This window comes from Sinocyclocheilus rhinocerous, unplaced genomic scaffold (genome assembly GCF_001515625.1).
Source record: "Sinocyclocheilus rhinocerous isolate Xijiao unplaced genomic scaffold, SAMN03320098_v1.1 scaffold1156, whole genome shotgun sequence".
In the NCBI taxonomy this organism is placed as follows: Eukaryota; Metazoa; Chordata; class Actinopteri; order Cypriniformes; family Cyprinidae; genus Sinocyclocheilus; species Sinocyclocheilus rhinocerous.
In genome coordinates this window covers 312896-330898 of record NW_015630041.1, presented here as the reverse complement: position 1 = coordinate 330898, position 18003 = coordinate 312896, and the positions used below count along the sequence as shown (strand labels likewise).

The 18003-nt window shown below is 35.1% G+C and overlaps 1 protein-coding gene across 1 annotated transcript in view; it reads right to left on the bottom strand.

Annotated features, from left to right (window-relative positions):
* LOC107739862 (O-acetyl-ADP-ribose deacetylase MACROD2-like) overlaps positions 1-18003 on the bottom strand; it is a 253846-nt gene that overhangs the window by 51094 nt on the left and 184749 nt on the right. The window contains exon 5 of the mRNA XM_016552077.1: positions 6415-6496. Within this exon, the coding sequence (XP_016407563.1) occupies positions 6415-6496 (82 nt within the window). The remainder of the gene's footprint in view (positions 1-6414; positions 6497-18003) is intronic.

Sequence of the window (18003 nt, the reverse complement as noted above, 5' to 3'; positions counted from 1 at the left end):
GCCTAGTGCTTTAGTGTCAAATCTGTATAAACAATAAACAAAAGAAAAATAAACAAGAAATGAACGTAATATTATTAGTACTTATTAGTGCAAAACAATAGTAATTTTATGATTAAATTATCTATATTTTAATACTCCTGCACACCACCCCCAGCCCTACCAAATCTGCTCCTGGCGCCACCATCTGTAGAACTTAGTGGTGCTGGTGCCACTGGTGCCAATGTTAGTCTGGAGCCCTGTCTACTGCAGTCATATTAAGATCTCTGGATAAGAATAAACCAATTAACTATATATAGGTCTTTCTGACTGTATGACTTTCTTTTGCGTAACACAAAGTAAGATATTTTGAAGAAGAGGTTTTTGAAAAAGTCAAAACATTGGACACCATTGTGTGGACACTACTGACTAAAACATCTAAACATTTAAAACAAAAATCATTAAAACAATTAATTCAGTTAAACAATTAAAAATAATTTTATTCAGAATATCTTATAAAAACAATGACTTTTAAAAAAAAAATTATTGTGTTAATCCTTTAACTTATTTTTACTGCCTACTCTTAACCTACTTTCAGAGTTTCTGAATGGTATTTCTTGGAGATAAATATATAACAATATAATGCAAAAAAATAAGGTTTTAAAATTACAGCTGGTTGGGAGGCATACACTGACGAGACAATTTGCCATATGCAAATGTCCTGTTTGCTTGTCCCGGCACTATTCCTTTCTATTTGCCAGTTGTCAGACATTTTTAAGGCTGCACAGGAACAGATTAAAAGAACATACAAACCCAACAGGTACACACAAACACAAACAAAAGCATTCAGAAGAATACATGGCAAACTGTTTTGCAAAGTGACAATACCCCAGTAACTTCCCTCTTGTTTAGCAAGCAGGACAAAGACAATTTTTCTTTCCAGTTGTATAGACGCAAAAGCAGACGAGGGCTTGCATGAATACATGAGTAAGTGAGGTGAGAAAGAGAGAGAGGGAGTAATTGTATGCGGCGTGCCAGAGAGTAGCCGCAGTGCAAGATGCGAGTGCAGCTTTAAAGCTCAGTTAAAATGAGCACATCTCTTCCGCAGCTCTTGGCACGCAGGTTTCCCATGGTGATGATGATGATGATGAGGTGTTGGGATCGAGCTGTCAGGCCCTTGTTATTTTCGCACATTTTACAACCGGCGCTATCAGGGACACCAGCAGAGCTAATTCAGTCATACTGTCTTTCTCTCTCCATCTAAAAAGCACTTCAACCCTCACTCCACAACGATTCGCCCCAATATACCATCCTCATGATAATTTCGCTCTTCTGGAATGTTCTCTCCTTACCCGCTCCTCCTGCGTCAATCAATATCTAATATGCAGTCAGAGAAACATGCTAATGATGTAGCTAAGAAAACACAAATTATGTTGCTTGCTGAACAGTGAGAAAGACGAGCATGCTTCACTACAGATAATAACTCCATATGTCACTCATAACGGTTCTCACATCAAAAACAGATACCGTTTTCGGAACAAGCTATTTAAATACTGTATAAAATACAGAATAAGATGAACAACTACTTTAATTACATTAAAGTTTGATTGAAAATGAGAAAAACTATTTCTGTGGTGGATAAGAGAGCTTAATGGTGAAAAGAACAATGTTGAAATAAAATTCAAGACTCACGATCACGAAACACGCTAAATGTTTGCAATTACTGCAGATGACCCTTTCTCTGCATCGCTGACCTCCGACCCTGTCAGACCACTCTCTCGGTTTATTCATCAGTGCTTGTCTCTGCCTCCTCGACCCGCGTTTTAATGATAAAACCATTTGTGTGACTTTGGAACTATTAACTTGACCTCTCAAACTCTTTAAAAGCCCAGACTTTATGAATTACTCTTTACATTGTAGCATTACTATTGAGATTCCTTTTAAAGAGGTCATATAATAGAAAACAGTACATGAAAGTCAAAAGAGCATGTAAGGAAACGTCTCCTAACCACACCATTTATTCAAAATAAGAAACAGGAAAGGGTTGTAATGTTGAACTGCATGATTAATCAAAAGTAAAGCACAACATTGTGTTCTGTACCGGCATGCATACAAACTCATCTCTGCACATGTTGTGAGTTCAGGTCGCTTATAACGTTAATTTGGGAACAAAAAATGTGGCATCCATCTTTTTAAACTTGTAATCAGAAGTGCTTATAAATCAGCTGTTGTTAACCAAACAGAAGATTTTAGTGCTCTCTGTGGTTTTCCACCAAAATACAAGCTTAATGGTTCAGTGTTTTGAAAATTAAGAAATTAAGACAGCCATAAATATTATATTAAAAGTTTAACTTGGAAATAAAATTATTATTATTTTATTTTTCTTAAAACTATTTTTTTTTATTTTACAGTGAAATATTACAATAATAATATTCATTTTTTTGTTTATTAATAATAATAATAATAATAAAACCTGGAGCTTTTATTTTTTAAATCACAATGGCAATTTTTATCAGAAAAAAATAGTTGAATCAAAAATAAGTAACGAACCAGCACACTATCAATACTTGCTAATTCTTCAACTTTATTTATCACACGCAACGTTTCGGTCCACCGACCTTCATCAGGCAAATGTATAGAATTAAAAACACGACATAATTATATACTCTCCCAACCAAGGAGTATAACTGACAATCATGTGTGGACTAATCACAAACACATACGTAATAGATACCAATGGCTCAAGTATACAATAGAAGACACTTTACAACATCCCCAATGAAAAATATATCATTATTCACACATACAAAAATAATTATGTTTATAAAATCACAATAGGTTATCAGAAAACGCACATCTTAACAAGGTTTTAATATCATCCCCTTGTTTTTAATCAAACTGATACTTAGATATACAGCAAACACACTTTACAACATTATATTGAATAATGCCTCATCATTTAACCCTAAGGGTGATCAAATTTGCAATGTTACAATCCAGAACAGTTCTCGTCTTAATAAAAGGGTATCGATATCACCACCTCTTGGTGTGACAGACACCTTTTTAATTCCCAAGAAACGTAGAGCAGACATATCATGATTAAAAGAAATGAAATGTGCAGCAACTGGATATGACATCTTTTCTCCTAATAGAGCTCTTGTGTTCACTGATCCTTTGTTTTAATTGTCGAGATGTTTTTCCCACATAAAGTCCACATGGACAGCGAATAAGTTATACAACATGGGTTGAAGCACACGTGATATTTAATTCTATACATTTGCCTGATGAAGGTCGGTGGACCGAAACATTGCGTGTGATAAATAAAGTTTAAGAATTAGTAAGTATTGATAGTGTGCGGGTTCGTAACTTATTTTCGATTCAACTGTTTGTTTGATTTTGTTCCCATGCACCTATCGTCGTTTCAGGTGTGCTGAGTTTACGTTGATCAGAAAAAAATAAAAATCCCCAAATTGTGCAGCCCTTTCACTGCTCATGTTTGCATATCAACAGTTATTTAGCATTTAGACCTAAATTATTATTGTATTAACATTATAAAGACCCTTTTACATGACTCATGTCTACGTCACATTTGCCACTGACCTTTTGAAGCACAGCCAATAAAAAACTTTGCATGATGTATCAAAAAACTCATTCACTATTTTCTGTGTAGCTCCTCCTTTTTTGCTACACAGTAACAAAAAAAGCCTGTTTGATGGCTTTTCATGTGGCGCAAAGTCATGATGCAAGTCATATGAAAGGGCCTTAGTGGAAAAAAGCCCTCAAATACTGCAAAATATATATAATATGGTCCCTTCAAATTTATGATAAAGCATTTTGTACCAAAATAATTTATACTAGTACTGGATTAAGACTTCAGTCAGGTCCAAGTAAAAAATCAAGTGCGAGCGAGAATTCGGAGAACGCTGAAGTGAGGTGACTGGCTCATACTGATTGGTTGTAAACTAAGAGAGTAGCGTCTCCGCCATCTCATTTTTAAACAATAGTACAAAGAGACGCGCCTGGGGAACAAGGACCTGGCTGATATAATTACAAATTCTCCGGTGAATTCTATCTTTCAGCAAGACCTGGAAGAGGAAAAGAGTGTGTATGTGTGTGAAAGGAACATGACAGAAACAAAACATTCAGCAAGTAGGGAAAGAGTGAGTGTCTTGACACTTATTATTCCGCCCGGTCTACGAGTCCTAGTGTGTGTTTGAGGGGAGGAAATGGTGGATTATATTATTCTCTCGGTACTGTGCATTCACCATTCCTCTGTTTGTTTGTTTGTGTGTGTGTGTGTGCGTGTCCATACAAATGACGAACCTCCAGGCAGCGGCTCATTTGGAAACCTCCAGGGGGTCTTGTCATGAAAGTGCAGCGAGCTTCAGGCAGAGCGAGACAGCAGAACACTTGGGAAGGTCCAAAAGGGCTCTGGTGAGGCCTGCACTCACATCATATTTTTGTTTAGTGCTCAGGGAGACTGAAAAGAGCCTTCCTGAGAGAGACTTGGCCTTTAAAGAGAGAGAAATGCTACATGGGCGCACAATAGACAAGTTCCCATGGAACTAGCAAGTGCCACGTCTCATAAGGCGGGAGAGGGAGTAAAAAAAAAAAGAAAGAGAGGCAAAGTGAGGGATTGGGTGAAAGCAAAACAGTCATATTGACATTGACAGAAGGCCAAAGTGCAAGACAAAGAAAGTGAAAACCGAGGAACCGACTTCTAAAGTTCCATCACACAACAGTTCATCTTTACTTAAACCAAAGCCAGAACCAGAGACCACATGATCCAACCAGAAAAAGACAAGCAAAAGTGTGAAGTGGAATGTCACTGAGGAGGTGCCGTCCTGCGTGCCTCCGACATCTGGGGTTTGCCGTTGAGGCTCAGGATCACTGAGGGTGTTGACAGAAGTAAAGCCCCTTTGAGTCATGCTCTACATATGGACCTCCGGGCTACAACGATTGAGCTTCAGAAACAAGCAATCTGTACTGTGAAATACTAGAAGTCAAAATGCTCCACACCTGTTAAACTCATACACTAGAGTATTTCCTGGGATTCTCAGGCAGCAAGGAAAAGCAAGATGTTATAAGAGCCTAAGAGTTTAGTTACCAATTGAGTTTGTGGAAACACCAAAAATCACTCAAAGGCGGCTGGTTACAAACTGAGACACAAATGCAATGAGCCGTGAGATGCAGAGAGCAAAAACACGTTCCAATGCACAAAGCTTATCCTATTTCTCTCCTTTCCTCTCAGTATATATATTGTGGGTCTTTTATATATGTAATATTTTATGTATTCTTTAAACATGGTGTCTATGTTTTTTTCAATGTTAAAATGCTTTCTCCTAACCTGGCTTAATGTGCTAAAAGTAAGACATTTGTAGGTTGATTTCCCCTGTGGCGGCTTCAACATTACACTGTTTGGCCGACAGAGCAATATTGATTCTGGGAAACTTTCTGAAATTATTTTAGCAATTACACAAAAAAATGTCCATTGTTTTCTTATCCTTATGTCGCTCCAAACTTGTATGACTTTAGGAGATTCTGAAAACTATGCTGGTCACTCTTTTCCATGCAATTATAATGAATGAAGACTGAAGATTTCATACTGCAAATCAGCGGTGAACTGGCCATCTGACATACGGGGTATTTTCCCAGTGGGCTGATGCGCTTTGGGGCCGATACAATATATGTATATATTGTCTCTAGCTTAAAGAAAAAAAAAATCAGCAATCGGTATCCGTTAAAAAAAAACAGTAATCAGAATTGCATGAAATTGCATCACAGTGTTTTAACTGATGTTAACAGATACAGCTCTTGATTTTAAAAATGTAATAGTAAACGCAGAAATTAACATTAACTAAAATTAATAAATGCTTTAGAAGTATTGTTTGTTATTTCATGATAATTAATGAAGTTAACTAATGTTAAGAAATGAAACCTTATTGTAAAGCGTTACCCAGCAAAAAAATTGAAAAAAGTGACCACAGTCTTCAGCATTTTACTTTTGTATTGTACAGAAGAAAGGAAATTGTCTAAGTTTGGAACAACATATAAATTATGACAGTAAATGAGCACATGATGACATAACATACATTTTTGAATGAAACAGCCCTTTAATTGGAAGAGAGTCTGACTGCGGTTATCCTGATTGCATTGTATGATCAAGGTGGGGTGAAATAATTTTCAGTTTAAATAATCCAACCTGGGCAGTACATTACCATAAACAGGTTTTGGTTATGTGGAATCCAATCACTGCCTGCTGTGCTGTATTTGTGCACTTTGACAATAAAATATGATACAAATTCTTTCAGGCGTCACACCAGTCAGACGCCTGACATTGTGAATTCTGCCTGATACCCAAGTAACAAGCTTTGAGCTGAGTGGGTGTTACAACCAACAAATAAAATGAAGTTAGATTCCAATAAGAAGATACAGTACCTGGGGAGAAGAAATCTGACATCTTCCTCTTGTAAATCTCATAATCTGTCTCCAGAAAGACGCAGAATATGACACGGTCGATCTGCAGAAAGAGCAGAAAAGAGGCATTTAGCATAATGGAAACCTGGATCAATGCATCTCTGGGTAAACACATGGCTAGGGGCAACACTATTAATAAATATGAAAGTACCAGTACTCAAACCTGTCATAACTAGAGCTCAGGGGACTCATTTATGACACACTGAGGCATTTTTAGAGACTTTTCTTACTTTGTTGAAAATCCAAATAAGTCTAAAACAGTAATAAAAAGTTTATTTATTGAAACAATTTTGGCAAACTATCAATATACACAGAGCAACAATCATCAAAATAACTAAAACATTTATCACATTTTTAGAATTTTATGAATGTTCCAAATTGGAAATCTGCAGAACATTTTGCAGAGTTCTGCATGCAGTTGCTAGCGGGGGAAAAAAGCATTTTCTGGAATATAATAAATATATTAATTGTATTTATTCAGTGAAGATGTTTTGACTAACAACACAGAAAATTGTCATGCCAATTATTAATGAATTAAAAACTATGGACAATTTAAAAAATATATATGACTAGGTTTGTAACTGAACACTAGTGTTTTTTTTAAATATAATACTACTTTAAAGAAGACATATAAAAAGTGTGCATTATGCAATACTAAAATACAGTAGCATGCTACATTGTTGCCACATTTGTTCATGTTTAAATCAGTGATGGTCATTTTGGACATAAAAAAGTGTATTTTTGCATGTACAACCTAATTTAAATAAAAATGTCTTAACAGGTAGAATCACACTGGAAATAAAAGGTCAAGCTGAGTGAACTGCATTATGGGACAGCCTATTTGTATTAAATCAAAAGCATGATCAAGATAAGTGGTACAATAAATACATACAAAAAAAGAGAACACATTATCATTCACCTCAACACTTCACTTCCTCCACTTAAGATCAAACTTCTAGTCATCTCTAACCACAGCTCACCAGAATATAAACAATGTCACTTAAGAGCAGAACATCAAGATTGAAATTAAAACAAAAAAAACACAAAACCTCCCAGCACTCCCTTATCACTGCGGAGACTGGATCCCATATTCAAGTCCATCTCCTTCCTTTGCGGACCACCCAGACCGGCCATCCTGCTTAAGATCTCTATGATTACACTAGTACAACAGGAATCTCAATACATACAAAACCCTCTTTTGATTCTTCCCATGTTCCCAAAACAAAGAGCTCATGTGAACAAGTATAAAACAACACAAAGCAAGATTGCCGTCAACCTGTAGGGAATACACTGTATTACTAAAATCAAATATCCAGCAAATGTTTAAATAGCAAACATTTCCTTAATATTTGCATATTCTGTTCAGCGGGGTTCAAAAGGCCACACTGAAAGTCTAGAATTCGAAATGTCACTTAAACCTGAAAATAAACAGAAAGGTTTAGGATTGTGAATTTATTTACATAAAGAAATGTAAAATGAATAAGGAATGAAGATCCTGCACCTTTCTTCACTAATCATAACTAAATTTGCAAACCCCTTTGTACAGACCTTCAGATGATACTAAGAAATTTAGAAATGCATCTCTTTTAGTTCAGTTCAACTTTAACTCAAATAGCTATGCTGATAAAATGATTTTTTTTTTTAAATAAAAGAAACTATATTAGAAGTTAGAAAAATGCAAAACAGAAGCATTACAGGTTCTAAACTGCTGTGGCGATCACCTGTAGATTTTGAGTCCTTATATAAATATTCATTCCTGCCCTGAAAGACCTCCTTTAAAACCAAGAAAGGTGATACTTCCTCTCTGTCAACTCTAAGGGTCTTTATCAGCCTCACTCTCTCCCTCTAAGCTACAGGTATGCCTCTCTCTCCCTCCACGGAGGAAATGTGCCTCCCAGGGAGACGTCAGACAATCGCCCTGCTGAATATTGCAATATTCCCAGACAGCCTTGTAATGGCCTTTCTCGTCTCGTCTGTCGGTGGATGGAGAGGGAGATAAAGCAGGACTCCCAGCGGGATGGCGAGAGACCGGACCACCTCTTCTCCCCTTTACTGGCAAACCACATGAGGATTCAATATAAAATCATTCTCCCTCACAGCCTTGTGAAGACAGACAGCTGTCTATTAATAGTTTATGGCCTGCCCTTTGGAGTAAATATTAAGACTTGACTTGAGACTAGTAACATTTTTATTTTTGTGCAGGAGAATGTCTCCGGGGGGTGTCGTGGCCATAAAGAGAGAGAGAAAAAATGGTCCTGCTCACTTTTTTCGCCTCTTCATCCTTTCAACTCAGAACAGAGCCATCTTTAAGATGGCTATAAAGACCAAGGGCCAGAACACAACCACAGGAATCTCTGCGCCTCTCTCAAAAACCTAAATGCCCATTGAGAACAAAGAAGAAGAATCTAGAATGTCAATAAGCCAATGGTTCTCAACTGGTTTTCTTACAGGATCCAGATTTTGTGATCCAATACAGTATAAACTTTTTTTTTTTTTTTTATCGCACCAAGTAAACAAAAATTAACATGAAAAAATGAACTGTTTTTAATATAGTCTGGTTCATATTTTCTTTGACCTTGTAATTTTACTCTTGGCTTTTAGGACGAGGGATTGTCATGCAACCTGTTCATGAAAGCATCTGTCTAATTTTGCTAGCATCTAAAAAATTACATGAATTTGCAGCAAAATAATGTTGTTTGATTGGACAAATAGTCTAAATCTAGTTATTCATCATCATGAAAACATTATTAGTTGCATTTAGCATTTTCTTTTTTCAGAACAAACCTGCAACCCATTTTTGCATCCCACTAGTTGAGAACCACTGTGTTAGCAAATACATGGCAGAAGCATTTCCTGCAGGGAACTCTTCTGCATTTATTTAGATCATTACATGAGAGAGTCTCTTTCTCTCTCACTCATCCCTAAGACAGAGAGTGAATAGAAAGGTGAGCGGTCCTGATAGAAGAGGTCGTCCGCACCTTTTCAGACGTTATGTTCAGAGAGTTGGGGCACCTAGACTTTAGGAGAGATAGAGGAGCGATGGAGAGAACTTTCTGTTTCCACCTTATGCTATTTATATCCAAACGCCCCCAGAGTATAGATGTCCAATGGTAAAATAAAGGATAAATTAACAGAGGGATGAAGAAAGGATGTGAAAGAGAGTGTGCAATCCAAACTATTAGTCTTGGATCCCAGTATATAATACAAATTAATACAAATAATCAATACTATACTTACTGATATATAGTATTTAATTATTTTACGGGTGTAATTATACAAGTAGTAATATAAACATTAATGCATGTCTAAAATACTAAATCTAAATTTACACACACACACACACACACACACACAGAGTACATAAATATATACTTTAATTTATATATGTGTGCATAATTTTATGGATATGAACATATATTTGATATTGCTCTCTGTAAATGCTGTGTGTGTTTGTATATAACTATGTGTATAACTTTAAGTATAAAAGTACTGTGGTGGGGGAATTTTGCTGAAATATAGACCTATTTAACTCATTAACATATTAATTACTAAATCTAAATATACACACACACACACACACACACACACACACACACACACACAGAGTACATAAATATATACTTTAATTTATATGTGTGCATAATTTTATGGATATGAACATATATTTGATATTGCTCTCTGTAAATGCTGTGTGTGTTTGTATATAACTATGTGTATAACTTTAAGTATAAAAGTACTGTGGTGGGGGAATTTTGCTGAAATATAGACCTATTTAACTCATTAACATATTAATTCATTTGTTCATTTGGTTATGAGACTCACTGGAGATTGTTTGCTCACTTGTTTAGTCAAGTCTCCTAAACATTAATTATTTAATGTAAAACTGTCCTTGGTGAATTAATGCAAGTTTACCATTGCTCCAGTTTTCTGTGGGCATGGACACACACACTTACAGTGAACTGCTACTGTGGGACTAACGCTGATCATATGATCACTTTTATCACATCAGCCTCCCAGAGTCCCAAACTTAATATGGCAGCCACCAACATACCAGATATGACTTTTAATTTGAGATCTGAGATCAAAAACCAGTTCTGAAACGTTATTACCTCATTTTTTTTAACCTGCTGAGGATATTTCTATATCTATATTACAGATATCCTCAGGCGAACACAAGGGCATGAAGGTATAGAAGTGGCTCTATTCCTCATTGTTCAAGAGTCTCATTTTAAAAGCTACCGAGGCATCGCAGAAGGGATATTATTTGTCAAAATAATGACATGCATTTGACACATCCAAAAGCAGTTTCTCTTCATGAATGTGTCTGTGCAGCACATTAGGTCAATGTATGTCCCCAGAGCCTTGTATGTCATTTTACAGTAAATGTGCTGAAAGCCCGGCACTGAACCACAGTTCCCATACACTGTGCTGAGCAGCGGGGGATTGTGGGAAATGAAGAATGGTGTTCAAACACATCCACTGATAAGCTGAGTGGAAGCTCAGCTTGAGAGGGTTAATGAAGACCTAATGAGGATGCAGAGATCGCTGTGTGCAGGCCAGACTGGTCATAACTCAACCCTGATTGAAGGACCACTGCCAGAGGGAGGGAGAGGGAGAGGGATTGTGCCATTACTACAGAAATGAATACAGAGTAAAGTTTAGTAAAGCTAAAGCAAAATTAACCGCTGCACTTCTCCAAGCAACATACAGTAGTGGTGAAATGATTTACCCAGATAAGCAGTAATATTGCAGTAATATTATGAAATATTATTACAACTTTAAATAACTGTTTTCTATTTGAATATTAAAATGTAATTTATTCCTGTTATGCAAAAACTGAGCTTTCAGTCATTACAGCAGTCATTGCTCCAGTTTTCAGTGTCACATGATCCTTCAGAAATTATTCTAATATGCTGCTTTGGTGCTCAAGAAACATTTCTATTATCACATTTGAAAACAGTTTTGCTGCTTAATATTTTTGTGGAAACCGATACATTCTTTGATGAATAAAATGCTCAAAAGAAAATTCTGATCAGTTTAATGCATCCTTTCTAAATATAAATATAAAAATAAATAAACCTTTCTGACCCCAAACTTTTGAATGGTAGTGTGTGTGCTTGATTTGGTGCTGTTATTGTAGTTGCACAGTTACACACTTCACCTGTAAGGACAACACACTGTTTATTTGAGCTAATTTGAAAGGAATGAACTAAGTAAGTAAGTAATTAGGACAGAAGCTATACATGTTTTTGAGACCTGGGTTCATGAGAGAAACTCAACAAAATGATCTTTGAATGTTATGTTGCTCAGCAACAATACATACTCTACAGTCAAGTTAATATATTACCTGAAAAATTGTTTATTGTTATTACTATTAATAAATGTAATTATTTATTGACCATTGGTATATTTTATCATGTATCTTATTGCTGTTGTCACTGTTTAATAAAAGCAGCTATTCAAAATTGCCAAAGCCTTTCAGTAGAGTATAAATCTTTCTTTCAAAGCAGCAACAAAACTGGAATTCTACAGTAGATGGGAAACACCTGGCCAGGTAGGAACAGCTTCAATCCATTCTCTTCACTCTGATACAGTTGCTTGTAATTTGATTGTGGCTGCAGCCAGAAGCAGAGGCTCGGGGAGCCCAGCAGGTGCCACGACATTCTGCTGGCCCTCTTACCAGCGATCTGTCACCGCCAGGCACCCAGGCTCATAATTACATGGGGACTGTGCCAGAAAAACTTTGACGCACTAGCTGTGGCACGTACGCTCTTCTGCTTGGATTTTCTTATTGTTTCTGTCAGGCGTAATGAAAGGGACGGGTGGGCCACCGCAGCTCTTGAACCTGCGTCTATCGGCCTAAAGGTAGGAGGAGATATGAATGAGACGCAGATGTGATGTGTATTTTACGATAATTGTAATTACTGGAACACGGCGGTACCTTTTTCAACAAATGATGAATATTATCTAGCGAAGAGGAGGCTGTGTAGCTCCACATAGTGTGTGAGTGGGTTGTAAGCAATTTGTCATCATTATGGGAATGCTGTGCAGCTGAAACTCTATATGCTCAGTACTGAGGAACATTACTATTAAAAGCAAAGCATTACAATATTGCATTACTCATTTTAAAAAGTAATAAATTATTTTTTTTCTTTTTACTTGAAGTAATGCGTTACATTGCTGTGGACAAGTTCGTCAAGACTTTGCATTTAATCTCAGGCTATACCAAGAAACCTCTTTTTTTATTTTTTATTAATACTTAAATTCAGAAGGGATACATTAAATTGATCAAAAGTGAGAGTAAAGACCTTTACATTGTTACAAAAAATTCTATCTCAAATAAATGCTGTTATTTTGAAATATGCATAAAAAAAAGATCATGGTTTCCACAATAATATTATGCAGCACAACTGTTTTCAACTATACAAAATGTTCTTGAACATCAAATCAGCATATTAGAATTATTTCTGAAGTACTATGTGACACTGAAAATTTGGCAGAAAAAATTAACTAAAACTTTAAAATATATTTGATTAAAAAACAGCTATTTTAAATTGTAAAATTATTTCACAATAATACTGTTTTTACTGTAAATCAAATAAATGCAGCCTTAGTGAGTATAACTTCTTTCTTTAATTTGACTTCTTTCAAAAATATATAAAAAAAACTTACTTGACCCTAAACCTTTGAATGTAAATAAATGCAACATAAATATTGAATAACAATTGTGGGAAACAATCTATTATGTAACCTATAGGGCTGGACGATATGGCCAAAATTTACATCACAATATATTTCTTAATTTCGGTCGATACGATATAATTCCGATATCGATATGAACACTATTTAAAAAAGCCTAATAAAAACTGCCAAGAACACCAACAACAGATGTCTGTACCTACACACTTATGAAAAATGAATTTGCCAAGTCTATGAAACCTCCTCCTATAAAACTATATAATATCTTAGAAAAAAAACTGCACAAATTAATTAATGTTCACCTTTTAATTCGCCTTCATACAAACCACTTTTGATCAATTTAAAGCATCCTTGCTAAATAAAAGTATTAATTTCTATAATCCCCCCCCCCTTTTTATAAATAAATAAATAAAACAAATTATACTGACTTCAAGTGATAACCTGACAGAGAAATTAAAATAAATTAAAACTGCATTAAAGGGATAGTTCACCAAAAAAATAAAATTTGCTGAATATGTACGTAAACTCAAGCCATCCAAGATTAGGGCTGGACGATATGGCCAAAATTTATATCACGATATATTTCTTAATTTCGGTCGATACGATATAATTCCGATATCGATATGAACACTATTTAAAAAAGCCTAATAAAAACTGCCAAGAACACCAACAACAGATGTCTGTACCTACACACTTATGAAAAATGAATTTGCCAAGTCTATGAAACCTCCTCCTATAAAACTATATAATATCTTAGAAAAAAAACTGCACAAATTAATTAATGTTCACCTTTTAATTCGCCTTCATACAAACAAGACAAGAAATGTGAAATCACTGTCAAATAAACATCTCAGACTCATCTTATTAATATTAATATCTTTAACTTCAAATATTGGCTAGCATACACTACCAGTCAAAAGTTTTTGAACAGTAAGATTTTTAAAAATGTTTTTTAAAGAATTCTCTTCTGCTCAACAAAGCCTGCATTTATTTGATCCAGAATACAGCAAAAACAGTAACATTTTGAAATATTTGTACTATGTTTTAAAATGTTATTTATTCCTGTGATTTCAAAGCTCATTTTTTTTAGCATCATTACTCCAGTCATGATCCTTTAGAAATCATTCTAATATTCAGATTTGCAGCTCAAAAAAACATTTATTCTTATGTTGAAAACAGTTTTTTTCAGGTTTCTTTGATGAATAGAAAGTTCACAAGAACAGCATTTATCTAAAATAGAAATAGTTTGTAACATTATAAATGTCTTTATCATCATTTTTGATCAATTTAAAGCATCCTTGCTAAATAAAAGTATTAATTTCTATAATTTCTTTCCCAAAAAAATTATAAAAATTATACTGAATGGAATAGTGTATAATGTTACAAAAGCTTTTTATTTAAGACAAATGCTAATCTTTGGATCTTTCTAAGTATCCTGAAAAAAAAAATGTAAAAAATTATTTTAAATATTGATAATCAACATATTAGAATGATTTCTGAAGGATCATGTGACACTGAAGACTGGAGTAATGATGCTGAAAATTTTGCTTTGATCACAGGAATAAATTACATTTTAAAATTCAAATAGAAAGCAGTTATTTTAAATAGAAAAAATGTTTCAAAATTTTACTGTTTTTGCTGTACTTTGGATCAAATAAATGCAGACTTGGTGAGCAGAAGAGAATTCTTAAAAAAAAACATTAACAATCTTACTGTTCAAAAACTTTTGACTGGTAGTGTAGGCTGATTATTCTTATAGATTGAAAAAAAATATGATTCAGTCAGGATAAAGTGTATTAAAGTCCTCTGAGTTGCTGCAGAAAACAAAAAAATTGAGCAACAACAAAAACGTTGCTGGGCTTATTATTGAAAATGCAAACTGATTGTCTGCCAGCAGGAGGCGCTTTGAGAGCGGTAGAAACAGCGGTTTCTCCAGTAACGGCTGTGATCAAAGCAGCTACGCTCATGAACAATGTATATTGAAATATCGGAAATGTGTTTAAAAATCATATCACAGTTATTGAAAAAAAAAAAATATTGCGATACATATTGATACTGAATTATTGTCCAGCCCTAATGTAACCTAATGTTTTATATTTGGGAGAAAAACAAAACAAAACAAATCAAGATACACGTCTATAGCAGTGTTAATTTTGACAGGCATTTTTGATTTAGTCTTAGTCTTTATCTTGAGATGAAAATGCTTAATAGTCTTAGTCACATTTTAGTCAATTGAATTTGGAAAAACTTGAATAAATGATGACAATTTTCATTTTTGGGTGAACTATCCATTTAACAGTAGTGAAAAGGGAGCAACTTTTAAAAATTATAGTTGTTCATATATAATATATATAATTTATAATTTTTGAAAAAGAAGCAGTATAAGACAATAAGACAAATACGAAAGAAAAACAAATTAATCAAATTTTTCAGATACAGTAGGTTTACTTAACATATTTATTTAACATCTTTTGTTGGTTAACATTAATGACACGGATAGGTACTTAATTAGGAATTAGGAATTTACGTTCACTTAATCCATAAGCGACTGTGTTTATGTGAGATACTCTACACGATAGACATTTGGACTGCTGTGTGTGTATTTGAGCACTGAGAAGTTAGTTTTAGCTCGTCAACGACTCGTCTTAGTCACAGGAAAAATGTTCGTTAACGAATATTTTTCGCCGTCGTCTTCGTTGACGAAATTAACACTGGTCTATAACAACTGTATCTGAAAATAAGTATTATTTTATTTTACTTTATTTTGGATTTATTTTGTTTTCCAGAACTATATTTCTGTACATCACTTACAGTATAAACATGATGCATAATCTATAGAACTACAATACCCATCATGCTCATCATATACTCCTACAATACTTGCACACCCCTATGTGGAAATAAATTGTTTTAATTGTAAAATTAAATATTAATGTTCTTTACTTATAACTCTGATATTATGGTATAAATTTAACATAAATTTCTACCTGTTACTTGATGGCAGTAATCTGACTAATCCCAACACTGTACACACTGTCACTGACACTGAGGGAAAAGGACAAGCATCATGGCTCCGTTTTGTTCACGAAGAAAAAGCTGGCTCATAACGGCATGATGGGAAATGATGAAGAGAGTCCTGTCTGTCAGCATAAACAGCGAGCGAGAGAGGAAAGGCAGTAGTGGTCAGTCAGTCAGTCAGTCTGACATTATTTTAACCTTGTATGTCTCAAAGAGAGAGATTGTGAGGATGGGAGTTGTTGGAATCATGGTTAAAACTGAATCATCATTTCAGAGATGGGCTCTGAAAGGTTTGTTTTTGAACAGAACAGCTAGATCTAGAGATCAAAGAACAGGGGCCTAACAACCCCGCTCAGGTGGACTGTGGGGAAAGAGCTGGGAGATTTTTTTTTCATAACTAGCAATTGTTAAGTGTTGTAAACTACTCTAAGAATAAGGATAAAATGTCATGTAAAATTGAGCTAAATGAAGAAAATGTAAGCAAATGTTCAACTGTTAGCATATTTACTGTACATCCCCCCAGCTTGACACTGTTAGCCAGTTAACTTTAACCCAAAGAAGTAAAAAGCCATTTGCTAAATGGTGTTTTTAGCACTTTTCTAAAACACTTTTATATTAAGGATACAATTTTCATTAAAATGCTACTTTTTTAACCAAAATATTATTTCAAGCCGACTGCAATGCCATGGTGACCCATTTAGCATCAGTTATATAATAGTCATTTTAACATGTTCAACCCTCTACATTGCGAGTAAATCACTCGCATATGCGACTAAATCTTCACTCTGGGCGACCAAATGATGTCTAATATTAGCCAATGGCTAATAAATTCTCAGATTTTACTCGCCAGTGTGTGAGTAGGAGGCTAAGTGTAAGTTTAGCACAGATATATTTTCACTCGCCAAACACGAGAATTGATGCGCTACATGTAAACGATATTCTTTGTTGTATTTTCCTGTCAAAATAACGGAGTTCCTTTGGAATTCTTCAGCTTTGAAGAACTGCCGCTTTCTCCGGTAGTGGGCGGAACTAATGCACAAAACGGCAATCTCATTGGCTGGTGCTCACCTATTATCGTCCCTCCGGCCAAGTACAGGGATATCCTGGACTAAAACCTTCTCCAGAGTGCTCAGGACCTCAGACTGGAACTAAGGTTTACCTTCCAACAAGACAATGACCCTAAGCACACAGCTAAAATAACGAAGGAGTGGCTTCACAACAACTCTGTGACTGTTCTTGAATGGCCCAGCCAGAGCCCTGACTTAAACCCAATTGAGCATCTCTGGAGAGACCTAAAAATGGCTGTCCACCAACGTTTACCATCCAACCTGACAGAACTGGAGAGGATCTGCAAGGAGGAATGGCAGAGGATCGCCAAATCCAGGTGTGAAAAACTTGTTGCGTCTTTCCCAAAAAGACTCATGGCTGTATTGGATCAAAAGGGTGCTTCTACTAAATATTGAGCAAAGGGTCTGAATACTTAGGACCATTTGATATTTCAGTTTTTCTTTTTTAATATATCTGCAAAAATGTCAACAATTCTGTGTTTTTCTGTCAATATGGGGTGCTGTGTGTACATTAATGAGGAAAAAAAATTAACTTAAATGATTTTAGCAAATGGCTGCAATATAACAAAGAGTGAAAAATTTAAGGGGGTCTGAATACTTTCCGTACCCACTGTATATCAGTCGGGCGAGTGAACTAAAAAAAATTTACTAGCCAATGGCGATTCAGTTGCCAAGGTGTCCGTAGAGGGTTGATGTTGCAAAGAGTTTTGTCTTAATAAAAACCACATTGCATAACATTTTCTACATAAAACATTAAAATGCAGTG